This window comes from Hyla sarda, chromosome 9 (assembly GCF_029499605.1).
Source record: "Hyla sarda isolate aHylSar1 chromosome 9, aHylSar1.hap1, whole genome shotgun sequence".
Classification (NCBI taxonomy): Eukaryota; Metazoa; Chordata; class Amphibia; order Anura; family Hylidae; genus Hyla; species Hyla sarda.
In genome coordinates this window covers 12,219,146-12,231,242 of record NC_079197.1, presented here as the reverse complement: position 1 = coordinate 12,231,242, position 12,097 = coordinate 12,219,146, and the positions used below count along the sequence as shown (strand labels likewise).

Genomic DNA, 12,097 nt, shown 5'->3' with positions numbered 1-12,097 from the left:
GGTGTTGGGTTTCTTGGGGTGCTGTAGAGTCATAGAGCTCTGGTGTTGGGTTTCTTGGGGTGCTGTACAGTCATAGAGCTCTGGTGTTGGGTTTCTTGGGGTGCTGCACATTCATAGAGCTCTGGTGTTGGGTTTCTTGGGGTGCTGTACAGTCATAGAGCTCTGGTGTTGGGTTTCTTGGGGTGCAGTACAGTCATAGAGCTCTGGTGTTGGGTTTCTTGGGGTGCAATACAGTCATAGAGCTCTGGTGTTGGGTTTCTTGGGGTGCTGTACAGTCATAGAGCTTTGGTGTTGTGCTTCTTGGGGTGCTGTACATTCATAGAGCTCTGGTGTTGGGTTTCTTGGGGTGCTGTACATTCATAGAGCTCTGGTGTTGGGTTTCTTGGAGTGCTGTACATTCATAGAGCTCTGGTGTTGGGTTTCTTGGGATGCTGTACAGTCATAGAGCTCTGGTGTTGGGTTTCTTGGGGTGCTGTACAGTCATAGAGCTCTGGTGTTGGGTTTCTTGGGGTGCTGTACAGTCATAGAGCTCTGGTGTTGGGTTTCTTGGGGTGCAGTACAGTCATAGAGCTCTGGTGTTGGGTTTCTTGGGGTGCTGTACAGTCATAGAGCTTTGGTGTTGTGCTTCTTGGGGTGCTGTACATTCATAGAGCTCTGGTGTTGGGTTTCTTGGAGTGCTGTACATTCATAGAGCTCTGGTGTTGGGTTTCTTGGAGTGCTGTACAGTCATAGAGCTCTGGTGTTGGGTTTCTTGGAGTGCTGTACATTCATAGAGCTCTGGTGTTGGGTTTCTTGGGGTGCTGTACAGTCATAGAGCTCTGGTGTTGGGTTTCTTGGGGTGCTGTACAGTCATAGAGCTCTGGTGTTGGGTTTCTTGGGGGGCTGCACATTCATAGAGCTCTGGTGTTGGGTTTCTTGGGGGACTGCACATTCATAGAGCTCTGGTGCTGGGTTTCTTGGGGTGCTGCACATTCATAGAGCTCTGGTGTTGGGTTTCTTGGGGTGCTGTAGAGTCATAGAGCTCTGGTGTTGGGTTTCTTGGGGTGCTGTACAGTCATAGAGCTCTGGTTTTGGGTTTCTTGGGGTGCTGCACATTCATAGAGCTCTGATGTTGGGTTTCTTGGGGTGCAGTACATTCATAGAGCTCTGGTGTTGGGTTTCCTGGGGTGCAGTACAGACATAGAGCTCTGGTGTTGGGTTTCTTGGGGTGCTGCACATTCATAGAGCTCTGGTGTTGGGTTTCTTGGGGTGCAGTACAGTCATAGAGCTCTGGTGTTGGGTTTCTTGGGGTGCTGTACATTCATAGAGCTCTGGTGTTGGGTTTCTTGGGGGGGCAGCACATTCATAGAGCTCTGGTGTTGGGTTTCTTGGGGGGCTGCACATTCATAGAGCTCTAGTGTTGGGTTTCTTGGGGGGCTGCACATTCATAGAGCTCTGGTGTTGGGTTTCTTGGGGTGCTGTACAGTCATAGAGCTCTGGTGTTGGGTTTCCTGGGGTGAAGTACAGTCATAGAGTTCTGGTAGTGGGTTTCCTGGGATGCTGTACATTCATAGAGCTCTGGTGTTGGGTTTCTTGGGGTGGTGTAGAGTCATAGAGCTCTGATGTTGGGTTTCTTGGGGTGCTGTACATTCATAGAGCTCTGGTGTTGGGTTTCTTGGGGTGCTGTACAGTCATAGAGCTCTGGTGTTGGGTTTCCTGGGGTGAAGTACAGTCATAGAGCTCTGGTGTTGGGTTTCTTGGGGTGCTGTACAGTCATAGAGCTCTGGTGTTGGGTTTCCTGGGGTGCAGTACAGTCATAGAGCTCTGGTGTTGGGTTTCTTGGGGTGGTGTAGAGTCATAGAGCTCTGGTGTTGGGTTTCTTGGGGTGCTGTACAGTCATAGAGCTCTGGTGTTGGGTTTCCTGGGGTGCTGTACAGTCATAGAGCTCTGGTGTTGGGTTTCCTGGTGGGAAGTACAGTCATAGAGCTCTGGTGTTGGGTTTCTTGGGGTGCAATACAGTCATAGAGCTCTGGTGTTGGGGTTCTTGGGGTGCTGTACATTCATAGAGCTCTGGTGTTGGGTTTCTTGGGGTGCTGCACAGTCATAGAGCTCTGGTGTTGGGTTTCTTGGAGTGCTGCACATTCATAGAGCTCTGGTGTTGGGTTTCCTGGGGTGCTGTACATTCATAGAGCTCTGGTGTTGGGTTTCTTGGGGTGCTGTACAATCATAGAGCTCTGGTGTTGGGTTTCTTGGGGTGCTGCACATTCATAGAGCTCTCGTGTTGGGTTTCTTGGGGGGCAGCACATTCATAGAGCTCTGGTGTTGGGTTTCTTGGGGTGCTGCACATTCATAGAGCTCTGGTGTTGGGTTTCTTGGGGTGCTGTACAGTCATATAGCTCTGGTGCTGGGTTTCTTGGGGGGCTGTACAGTCATAGAGCTCTGGTGTTGGGTTTCTTGGGGGGCAGTACATTCATAGAGCTCTGGTGTTGGGTTTCCTGGGGTGCAGTACAATCATAGAGCTCTGGTGTTGGGTTTCCTGGGGTGCAGTACAATCATAGAGCTCTGGTGTTGGGTTTCCTGGGGTGCAGTACAATCATAGAGCTCTGGTGTTGGGTTTCTTGGGGTTGTACAGTCATAGAGCTCTGGTGTTGGGCTTCTTGGGGGGCAGTGCAGTCATAGAGCTCTGGTGTTGGGTTTCTTTGGGGGCTGCACAGTATTGGACTCTGTCAGGAGGTCACACATCTGGGATCAGCCAATGTAGAAACTTCATAGATGCCTCAAATCCGAGAAAACAGGCCTAGAATAAGAAGAATCAGAGGAGACTTATCAGAGAGTCAGCAGGATATTTCTATCTATCACTACAACTTTATGTTATTATTTACATACGTTAGCTGTGTTCATCCTGAGCCTTCTGGTTCACCTACCAAATTCCACAACTACATTTTATCGGCCAGAAAGACAGACATTTGTATTTTTCAGGTTCCTCACTCACCGCATTGGCTGGGAAGGCTCGTATCATGGCCGCTGTGAACCCCTTGTATAGACCTCGGGGCCCCTCATCTCGCAAGACTTCCCTGAAGACATCTAGGACCCCCCTATACCGGCTGTCAGGAGCTGAAATAAGATGGTAAGAGGATCAGTACAGGCACATACGAGCTCTATCCTATGGCAAGTAGTCCTATTCCATCTCTGGGTTCTGCAACTTTTTATGTACTTCTTCTATAGCTGTAAGATCTCTGCTTGCTATCACTGAATTGAAATGAGGATAAAACCAGTTCATATCTAATACTTCACATAGCTGCAGTTTTCCAGTAAAAAGTCCATGCAGGTAAAAGGACTCTAGGTTTAAACATATTATCTGCCCTGATACATTGTAGCAAACTATCAGCACAGGAGAAAGATAAATACATCTGATGTGTCTCTGTAATCTCACAGAGTATTAAATAGACTGGATACAATGACTTGAGATTAGTTAATCTCTGGCCTAAAAAGTGAACGTATCATTGTAAAAAAAACATTGCTCCTGTTGTTCTTTTAAATTGTTAAATTTATTATTCCATTCTACTTAAAGGGGTACTCCGCAGCTAGACATCTTTACCCCTATCCAAAGGGTAGGGGATAAGATGTCTGATCGAGGGGGTTCCGCTTCTGGGAACCCCCGCGATGTCCTGCACGCCACCCCGGCACGCCACTCCTGCACGCCACTCCTTAAAGGGCTACTCTGCTGCTCAGCGTTTGGAACAAACTGTTCCGAATGCTGGAGTCGGGAGCTTGTTACATCATAGCCCCGCACCCTTATGACGTCACACCCCGCCCCCTCAATGCAAGTCTATGGGAGGGGGCGTGACAGTCGCCACGCCCCCTCCCATAGACTTGCATTGAGGGGGCGGGGTGTGATGTCAGAAGGGGGCGGGGCTATGATGTCACAAGCTTCTGGCTCCAGCGTTCGGAACAGTTTGTTCCAAACGCTCGCTGAGCAGCGGAGTACCCCTTTAAGAGCGAAGGTTCATCACACACATGAGATGCCATGACGTAAAGTGAGTCTCCGAGTGATCCCAAAGCTCTGTGACAACGCATGTCCGGGGGCACAGAGCTTTAGGATCACTCAAATACTCACTGTGTGAATTACGCATGCGCAGGATCCTGTGTGTGACCTAAGGGGAAGAGGCGTTACAGCGCCGGGGCATAGCCGGCCTATGGTGACTGTTTGTGACTGCCTATAAAATGCTTAAAGGGGTACTCCGGTGAAAAACTTTATTTTTTATTTTTTTTTTAAATCAACTGGTGCCAAAAAGTTAAACAGATTTGTATATTACTCCTATTAAAAAATCTTAATCCTTCCTGTACTTCCTCTCTGCTGACATCTCTGTCCATTTTAGGAACTGTCCAGAACAGCATATGTTTGCTATGGGGATTTCCTTTTACTCTGGACAGTTCCTAAAATGGACAGAGATGTCAGCAGAGAGCACTGTGCTCGTGATGTCAGCAGAGAGCTCTGTGTTTCAAATGGAAAATAATTTCCACTGTAGTATTCAGCAGCTAATAAGTACAGGAAGGATTAAGATTTTTTAATAGAAGTAATTTACAAATCTGTTTAACTTTCTGGCACCAGTTGATTTAAAAAAAAAAAAGGTTTTCACCGGAGTACCCCTTTAATTCAGGAAATAAACCCACTAAAGAAAGTTACAAAGGTATGACTACAATATACACGCTTCCTGCTTGTACAATGTGTGGCCCATTTATTAGCGCAATTTTGAGTGACAGCCGCACTTTACGCTTAAAAGGGTTCTCCAACATAAGTTAATTTTAGAATGTACCTGGCAGACAGTAATGGACATGCTTAGGAAGGATCTGCGCTTGTCTTGGAGCTAAATGGCTATGTTGTGAGTCCACCATAACGCTGTGGCTATCTTTTTGTGAACTGGCTATTTCCTGTTGGAGTTCCCTTTCTCCAACTACAAGTCCCTTAATTCCTTGTTTGTAAGTGTGAGGTCCCATTTATTCCTCCCACACATCAGCCACCCCACCCATTGAAACACACCTGTGCTCCTTTCAATGCAATACCCCAGTGTTGTCTAACTAGGGTGCCCCCAGCTGTTGCAAAACTACGGCTAATCTCCCTCCCACCCAGCGGTCGCTCCACCCATTTAAAGGGGTACTCCGGAGGAAAATTAATTTATTTATTTATTAATCAACTGGTGCCAGAAAGTTGAACAGATTTGTAAATTACTTCTATTAAAAAATCTTAATCCTTTCAGTACTTATTAGCGGCTGTATACTACAGAGGAAATTCTTTTCTTTTTGGGTTTCTTTTCTGTCACGACCACAATGCTTTCAGCTGACACCTCTGTCCATGTCAGGAACTGTCCAGTGTAGGAGAAAATCCCCATAGCAAACCTATCCTGCTCTGGACAGTTCCTGACATGGACAGAGATGTCAGCAGAGAGCACTGTGGTCGTGACAGAAAAGAAATTGCAAAAGAAAAACATTTCCTCTGTAGTATACAGCTGCTAACAAGTACTGGAAGAATTAAAATTGTTTAATAAAAGTAATTTACAAATCTGTTTAACTTTCTGGCACCAATTGATTAAAAAAAATTCCTCCAGAGTACCCCTTTAAATGGGTGGAGCGACCGCTGGGTGGGAGGGAGATTAGCTGTAGTTTTGCAACAGCTGGAGGCACCCTAGTTAGAAAACACTGGTCTATTGCATTGAAAGGAGCACAGGTGTGTTTCAATGGCTGGGGTGGCTGATGTGTGGGAGGAAGAAAAGGGACCTCACACTTACAAACAAGGAATTATGGGACTTGTAGTTGGGGAGAGGAAAGTTTTCCAACAGAGTACCCCTTTAAGCAGAGACAGGCTCCGTCTGATCACCTGACTAGCGATGTAAGGTCTCTGGCCACACTGCAACCTGGGAAAACCTGAGACAACACTTATTTTGTATGCTGTTATAAATGAACCTTGGGGCAAAAAAACACAGAATTGTGAGACCAGCATCAAACACAGGTACAGACACTTTATTATGAACTACACTAACTTTACAGCCCCTGTAGCATAGTCAAATAAAAAAATTAAATCAAAAATCCCGGAATACCCCTTTAATTTATAATAAAATAATAATAATAAGGATATCAGAATGGAGGTTAGATGAGAAAGGGTTAACGAAAGAACAGCGCGGAGCGATTCTATTAACCTGTCTGGAAGCGGGACTTCAGTACATCCATGGGAATGGCCACTGCCCAGTTGCACACGCCGGCCACACCTCCGGCGAGCAGGATCCGCGCGGCGCTGAGGTCACTGACACTGCGGAGGAAGAGGACGGTGAGGGTTGTAGTGCTAAATCGCCTACACTCTTTGTAATTTTTTGAAGGTCTAGCGCCCCACATGGACAATCTACATGACTGCACCTATAACGGTATCGCCGCTTACCGTCCTGTTCGTGGCGCCATTTTCTCCTTCATCCATTCATAGCTCATAAAATACATGCCGGTGGCCGGGATGTCTTATGGGAGAAAGTAAAGCATTAGCGGGATAGTGACGGCTCTAGTGGAGATATATACGTCTCTAAACTGCGAACCTTTAGCTGTTGCAAAACTACAACTCCCAACATGCCCGGACAGCCGTTGGCTGTCCGGGCATGCTGGGAGTTGTAGTTTTGCAACAGCTGGAGGTTCAAAGACTAGATATAATACTCTTACCAAGTCGTTGCACATTTAGGTAAGCCGGATGTTCAGGTCTTCGGGAGTCTGGGAAAGTTGTATGACAACTCCCGTGCTATTAGCGGTCATTTAAATTATCACCCAGCTTTCTCAGACCTCTGAATGAAATGGCTGCCTAGGAAATTCAGCGCTGTTGCAAAGCTGGGTGGAAATTTGTTTGAGGGGGGGGGGGGGGTAGTAATAGCCATATTGGTTGTCACCCAGCTTTCCTAGTCTTGGTTGTCACCCAACTTTCTCAAGAATAGTTATAATACTCTTACCAAGTCATTAAGGTAAGCTGGAGGTTCAGGTCTTAGGGAGTCTGGGAAAGTTGTGTGACAACTCCCATTTTATTAGCGGCCATTTAAGTTATTACTCAGCTTTCTCAGACTTCTGAATGAAATGGCTGCCTGGTTATGATGCACTACCAACTCAAAACACTTGTCTTGATTTGATAAATCAGTGTTTCCCCACCAGGGTACCTCCAGCTGTTGCAAGTTTAGCAGCAACTGGGAGTTGTAGTTTTGCCACAGCTGGAGGGGGCTCCCTGGTGGGGAAACACTGACTTTATCAGATCAAGACAAGTGATTAGAGTTAGTAATGCATCATAACCAGGCAGCCGTTTCTTTCAGAAGTCTGAGAAAGCTGGGTAATAACTTAAATGGCCGCTAATAAAACGGGAGTTGTCACACAACTTTCCCAGACTCCCAAAGACCTGAACATCCCGCTTACCTAAATGTGCAATGGCTTGGTAAGAGTATTATATCTAGTCTGTGAACCTCCAGCTGTTGCAAAACTACAACTCCCAGCATGCCTGGACAGCCTTCGGCTGTTCGGGCATGCTGGGAGTTGTAGTTTTGCAACAGCTGGAGGCACTCTGGTTGGGAAACACTGACTTTATCAGATCAAGACAAGTGTTTAGAGTTGGTAATGCATCATAACCACCCAGCCGTTTCATTCAGAAGTCTGAGAAAGCTGGGTGATAATTTAAATGGCCGGTAATAAAACAGGAGTTGTCACACAACTTTCCCAGAGCTGAATTTCCTAGGCAGCCGTTTCATATAGAAGTCTGAGAAAGCTGGGTCACCATTTAAATGGCCACTAATAAAACAGGAGTTGTCACACAACTTTCCCAGCGCTGAATTTTCTAGGCAGCCGTTTCATTCAGAAGTCTGAGAAAGCTGGGTGATAATTTAAATGTCCGCTAATAAAACAGGAGTTGTCACACAACTTTCCCAGCGCTGAATTTCCTAGGCAGCCATTTCATTCAGAAGTCTGAGAAAGCTGGGTCACCATTTAAATGGCCACTAATAAAACAGGAGTTGTCACACAACTTTCCCAGCGCTGAATTTTCTAGGCAGCCGTTTCATTCAGAAGTCTGAGAAAGCTGGGTGATAATTTAAATGTCCGCTAATAAAACAGGAGTTGTCACACAACTTTCCCAGCGCTGAATTTCCTAGGCAGCCGTTTCATTCAGAAGTCTGAGAAAGCTGGGTCACCATTTAAATGGCCGCTAATAAAACAGGAGTTGTCACACAACTTTCCCAGCGCTGAATTTCCTAGGCAGCCGTTTCATTCAGAAGTCTGAGAAAGCTGGGTGATCATTTAAATGGCCGCTAATAAAACAGGAGTTGTCACACAACTTTCCCAGCGCTGAATTTCCTAGGCAGCCGTTTCATTCAGAAGTCTGAGAAAGCTGGGTCATCATTTAAATGGCCGCTAATAAAACAGGAGTTGTCACACAACTTTCCCAGCGCTGAATTTTCTAGGCAGCCGTTTCATTCAGAAGTCTGAGAAAGCTGGGTGATAATTTAAATGTCCGCTAATAAAACAGGAGTTGTCACACAACTTTCCCAGCGCTGAATTTCCTAGGCAGCCGTTTCATTCAGAAGTCTGAGAAAGCTGGGTCACCATTTAAATGGCCGCTAATAAAACAGGAGTTGTCACACAACTTTCCCAGCGCTGAATTTCCTAGGCAGCCGTTTCATTCAGAAGTCTGAGAAAGCTGGGTGATCATTTAAATGGCCGCTAATAAAACAGGAGTTGTCACACAACTTTCCCAGCGCTGAATTTCCTAGGCAGCCGTTTCATTCAGAAGTCTGAGAAAGCTGGGTCATCATTTAAATGGCCGCTAATAAAACAGGAGTTGTCACACAACTTTCCCAGCGCTGAATTTCCTAGGCAGCCGTTTGATTCAGAAGTCTGAGAAAGCTGGATGATAATTTAAAAGGCCGTTAATAAAACAGGAGTTGTCACACAACTTTCCCAGCGCTGAATTTCCTAGGCAGCCGTTTCATTCAGAAGTCTGAGAAAGCTGGGTCATCATTTAAATGGCCGCTAATAAAACAGGAGTTGTCACACAACTTTCCCAGCGCTGAATTTCCTAGGCAGCCGTTTCATTCAGAAGTCTGAGAAAGCTGGGTAATCATTTAAATGGCCGCTAATAAAACAGGAGTTGTCACACAACTTTCCCAGCGCTGAATTTCCTAGGCAGCCGTTTGATTCAGAAGTCTGAGAAAGCCGGGTGATAATTTAAAAGGCCGCTAATAAAAAGGGAGTTGTCACACAACTTTCCCAGACTCCCGAAGACCTTAATGTGCAACGACTTGGTGAGAGTATTATATCTAGTCTGCGAACCTCCAGCTGTTGCAAAACTACAACTCCCAGCATGCCCGGACAGCCGAAGGCTGTCCGGGCATGCTGGGAGTTGTAGTTTTGCAACAGCTGGAGGCACCCTGGTTGGCAAACACACGAGGTCGTGGTAATTACCTCTCAGAAGAGTAAGCACAGTCCCCCGGTATAAGCTCCGGAGGCCCTGCTCCCGAAAAAGTTGCCTGGCGCAGTCTATAGGTCCCGAAAATCTTTTTGGTGATGTGTTTGCCTGCGCCTTATGACGAGAGAAAGAGATATGTGGTAAGTTATATCAAAGGGAGTAGTCCTGCGGCTGTCAGGGCATGCTGGGAGTTGTAGTTTTGCGACAGCTGAGGAGCCATAGCTTGCACACCACTTATGTAATCCTCCCGGACCATAGATTTTCTATATGTTACCTGCAGCAAGCACTTGATCCGTTCAGCGGGGACCACGATGATGGCGGCGCACAGTCCTGACAACATTCCTGCCGAGAACACCTGGTGCGGTCTGGATCGGTCGCATGGGGAAAAAAAAAACTTTAAGTTACCTCTCGAATTGTTAAAGGGGTACTCCGGTGGAAAATTTTAAATTTAAATCAACTGGTGCCAGAAAGTTAAACAGATTTGTAAATTACTTCTATTAAAAAATCTTAATCCTTCCAGTACTTATTAGCTGCTGAATACTACAGAGGAAATTATTTTCTTTTTGGAACACAGTGCTCTCTGCTGACACCTCTGTCCATTTTAAGAACTGTCCAGAGTAGGAGAAAATCCCCATAGCAAACATATGCTGCTCTGGACAGTTCCTAAAATGGACAGAGATGTCAGCAGAGAGCACTGTGCTCGTGAGGTCAGCAGAGAACACTGTTCCAAAAAGAAAAGAATTTCCTTTGTAGTATTCAGCAGCTAATAAGTACGGGAAGGATTAAGATTTTTTTTAATAGAAGTAATTTACAAATCTGTTTAACTTCTTGGCACCAGTTAATTTTAAAAAAAATTAAAAATTCAACCGGAGTTCCCCTTTAACACGTAGCTTTCCAAGTCTTCTGAGGGACAAGGTTGGGAAATGTTTCCAAATCCTAAAGCGCTACATAAAACACCTGTTGGTGGATGTATTGTGATCACCCAGCTTTCCCAGTTTTAGGAAAGACAAGGTTAGGAAACGTTCGCGATTCCTATAGCACTGCATACACACCTTTTGGGGGCTGTATTGTTATAACCCAGCTTTTCTTGTCTTCTGAATGAGATGGCTGCCTAGTTAAAATACATTACCTACTCACATATCATTGCATATTTAGGTAAGCTTGCTGTGCAGGGGGTCTGAAGTCTAGGAAAGTTGGGTGCAATGACAGCCAGATTAGTTGTCACCCAGCTTTCCCAGTGTTTTGAGTGACAGGGTTAAAAATGTTTCCCCAATTCCTATAGCACTACATAGACACCTGTGAAGGGCTGTATTGTTATCACCCAGCTTTCCCAGTCTTTGAAATGACAAGGTTAGGAAACGTTCTCAATTCCTTTAGCACTACAGAAACACCTGTAAGGGATGTATTGTTATCACCCTGCTTTCCCAGTCTTTGAAATGACAAGGTTAGGAAACGTTCTCAATTCCTTTAGCACTACAGAAACACCTGTAAGGGATGTATTGTTATCACCCTGCTTTCCCAGTCTTTGAAATGACAAGGTTAGGAAACGTTCTCAATTCTTATAGCACTACAGAAACACCTGTTGGGAGCTGTATTGTTATCACTCAGCTTTCCCAGTCTTCTGAGTGAGAAGTCTGCCTAGTTACGATACATTACCTACTCTGAAGTCTAGGAAAGTTGGATGCATTGGCAGCCAGATTAGTTGTCACCCAGCTTTCCAAGTCTTCTGGGTTACAAGGCTGCCTAGTTATGTCCATTACCAGCTCTGATATCAATGCATAATTAGGTAAGCTGGCGATTCAAGGCTCGGGAGTCTAGGAAAGTTGGATGCATTGGCAGCCAGTTTAGTTGTCACCCAGCTTTCCAAGTCTTCTGGGTTACAAGGCTGCCTAGTTATGTCCATTACCAGCTCTGATATCAATGCATAATTAGGTAAGCTGGCGATTCAAGGCTCGGGAGTCTAGGAAAGTTGGGTAGTGGCTCATGCGAGGGTTGTAATAGCAGCCAAATAGGTTGTCGCCCAGCTTTCCCAGTCTTCTGAGTGACAAGAATGACGTAGCCAACACACACATCAATGTATATACAGGAGTCTCAAAAAAGCTGGGTGGCAACTTGTTTAAGGGCTTTCCTAGTCTTGTCACCCAGCTTTCCTAGTCTTCTGGCAGCTAAATAATCTTAATGTTCCTATCTCCTCTATCTCATATCAAATAAAAGTGTGGCTCAGGAACCTTAGAAAGTTTGTTGGCAAACTCTGCGCTGGCTGTAAATGTGTTGTCACCCAGCTTTCTCAGGCTCCTGCAAATAAAGCGTGATTAGATGTAATACTTTACCAAGTCATTGCACATTTAGATAAGCTGGAGATGTTCAGGGCTCAGGAGTCTGGGAAAGTTGTGTGACAACTGTTATAACTACAATGTTATCACCCAACTTTCTCAGACTTCTGAATGGAAACGGCTGCCTAGTTACGATGCATTATTGACTATACACTTGTCTCGATCGGCCGGGGTCTTAGTACTGATCTGGACAGTGTTTCCCAACCGGGGCGCCTCCAGCTGTTGCAAAACTACAACTCCCAGCATGCCCGGACAGCCAACGGCTGTCCGGGCATGCTGGGAGTTGTAGTTTTGCAACAGCAGGAGGCACCAT

General features: G+C 45.8%; 2 protein-coding genes across 5 annotated transcripts in view; one reads left to right on the top strand and one right to left on the bottom strand.

The window, feature by feature from the left end:
• The window catches only part of LOC130291816 (deoxyribonuclease-1-like 1), a 34,811-nt gene that overhangs the window by 970 nt on the left and 21,744 nt on the right, over nucleotides 1-12,097 (top strand). For both annotated transcript variants that reach the window (XM_056541123.1, XM_056541121.1), the window contains exon 2: nucleotides 2,959-3,106. The gene's annotated coding sequence lies outside the window, so the exon portion shown is untranslated. The remainder of the gene's footprint in view (nucleotides 1-2,958; nucleotides 3,107-12,097) is intronic.
• The window catches only part of LOC130291817 (mitochondrial carnitine/acylcarnitine carrier protein-like), a 20,308-nt gene continuing 10,777 nt past the window's right edge, over nucleotides 2,567-12,097 (bottom strand). Inside the window, exons 4-9 of one of the 3 annotated variants that reach the window (XM_056541125.1) lie at nucleotides 9,726-9,816; nucleotides 9,448-9,565; nucleotides 6,410-6,482; nucleotides 6,174-6,283; nucleotides 2,866-3,093; nucleotides 2,567-2,776 (exon numbers count right to left, since the gene is read on the bottom strand). In XM_056541125.1, the coding sequence (XP_056397100.1) occupies nucleotides 2,900-3,093; nucleotides 6,174-6,283; nucleotides 6,410-6,482; nucleotides 9,448-9,565; nucleotides 9,726-9,816 (586 nt within the window). In that variant the 3' untranslated portion in view covers nucleotides 2,567-2,776; nucleotides 2,866-2,899. The other 2 variants (XM_056541127.1, XM_056541126.1) reach the window with 2 other exon arrangements.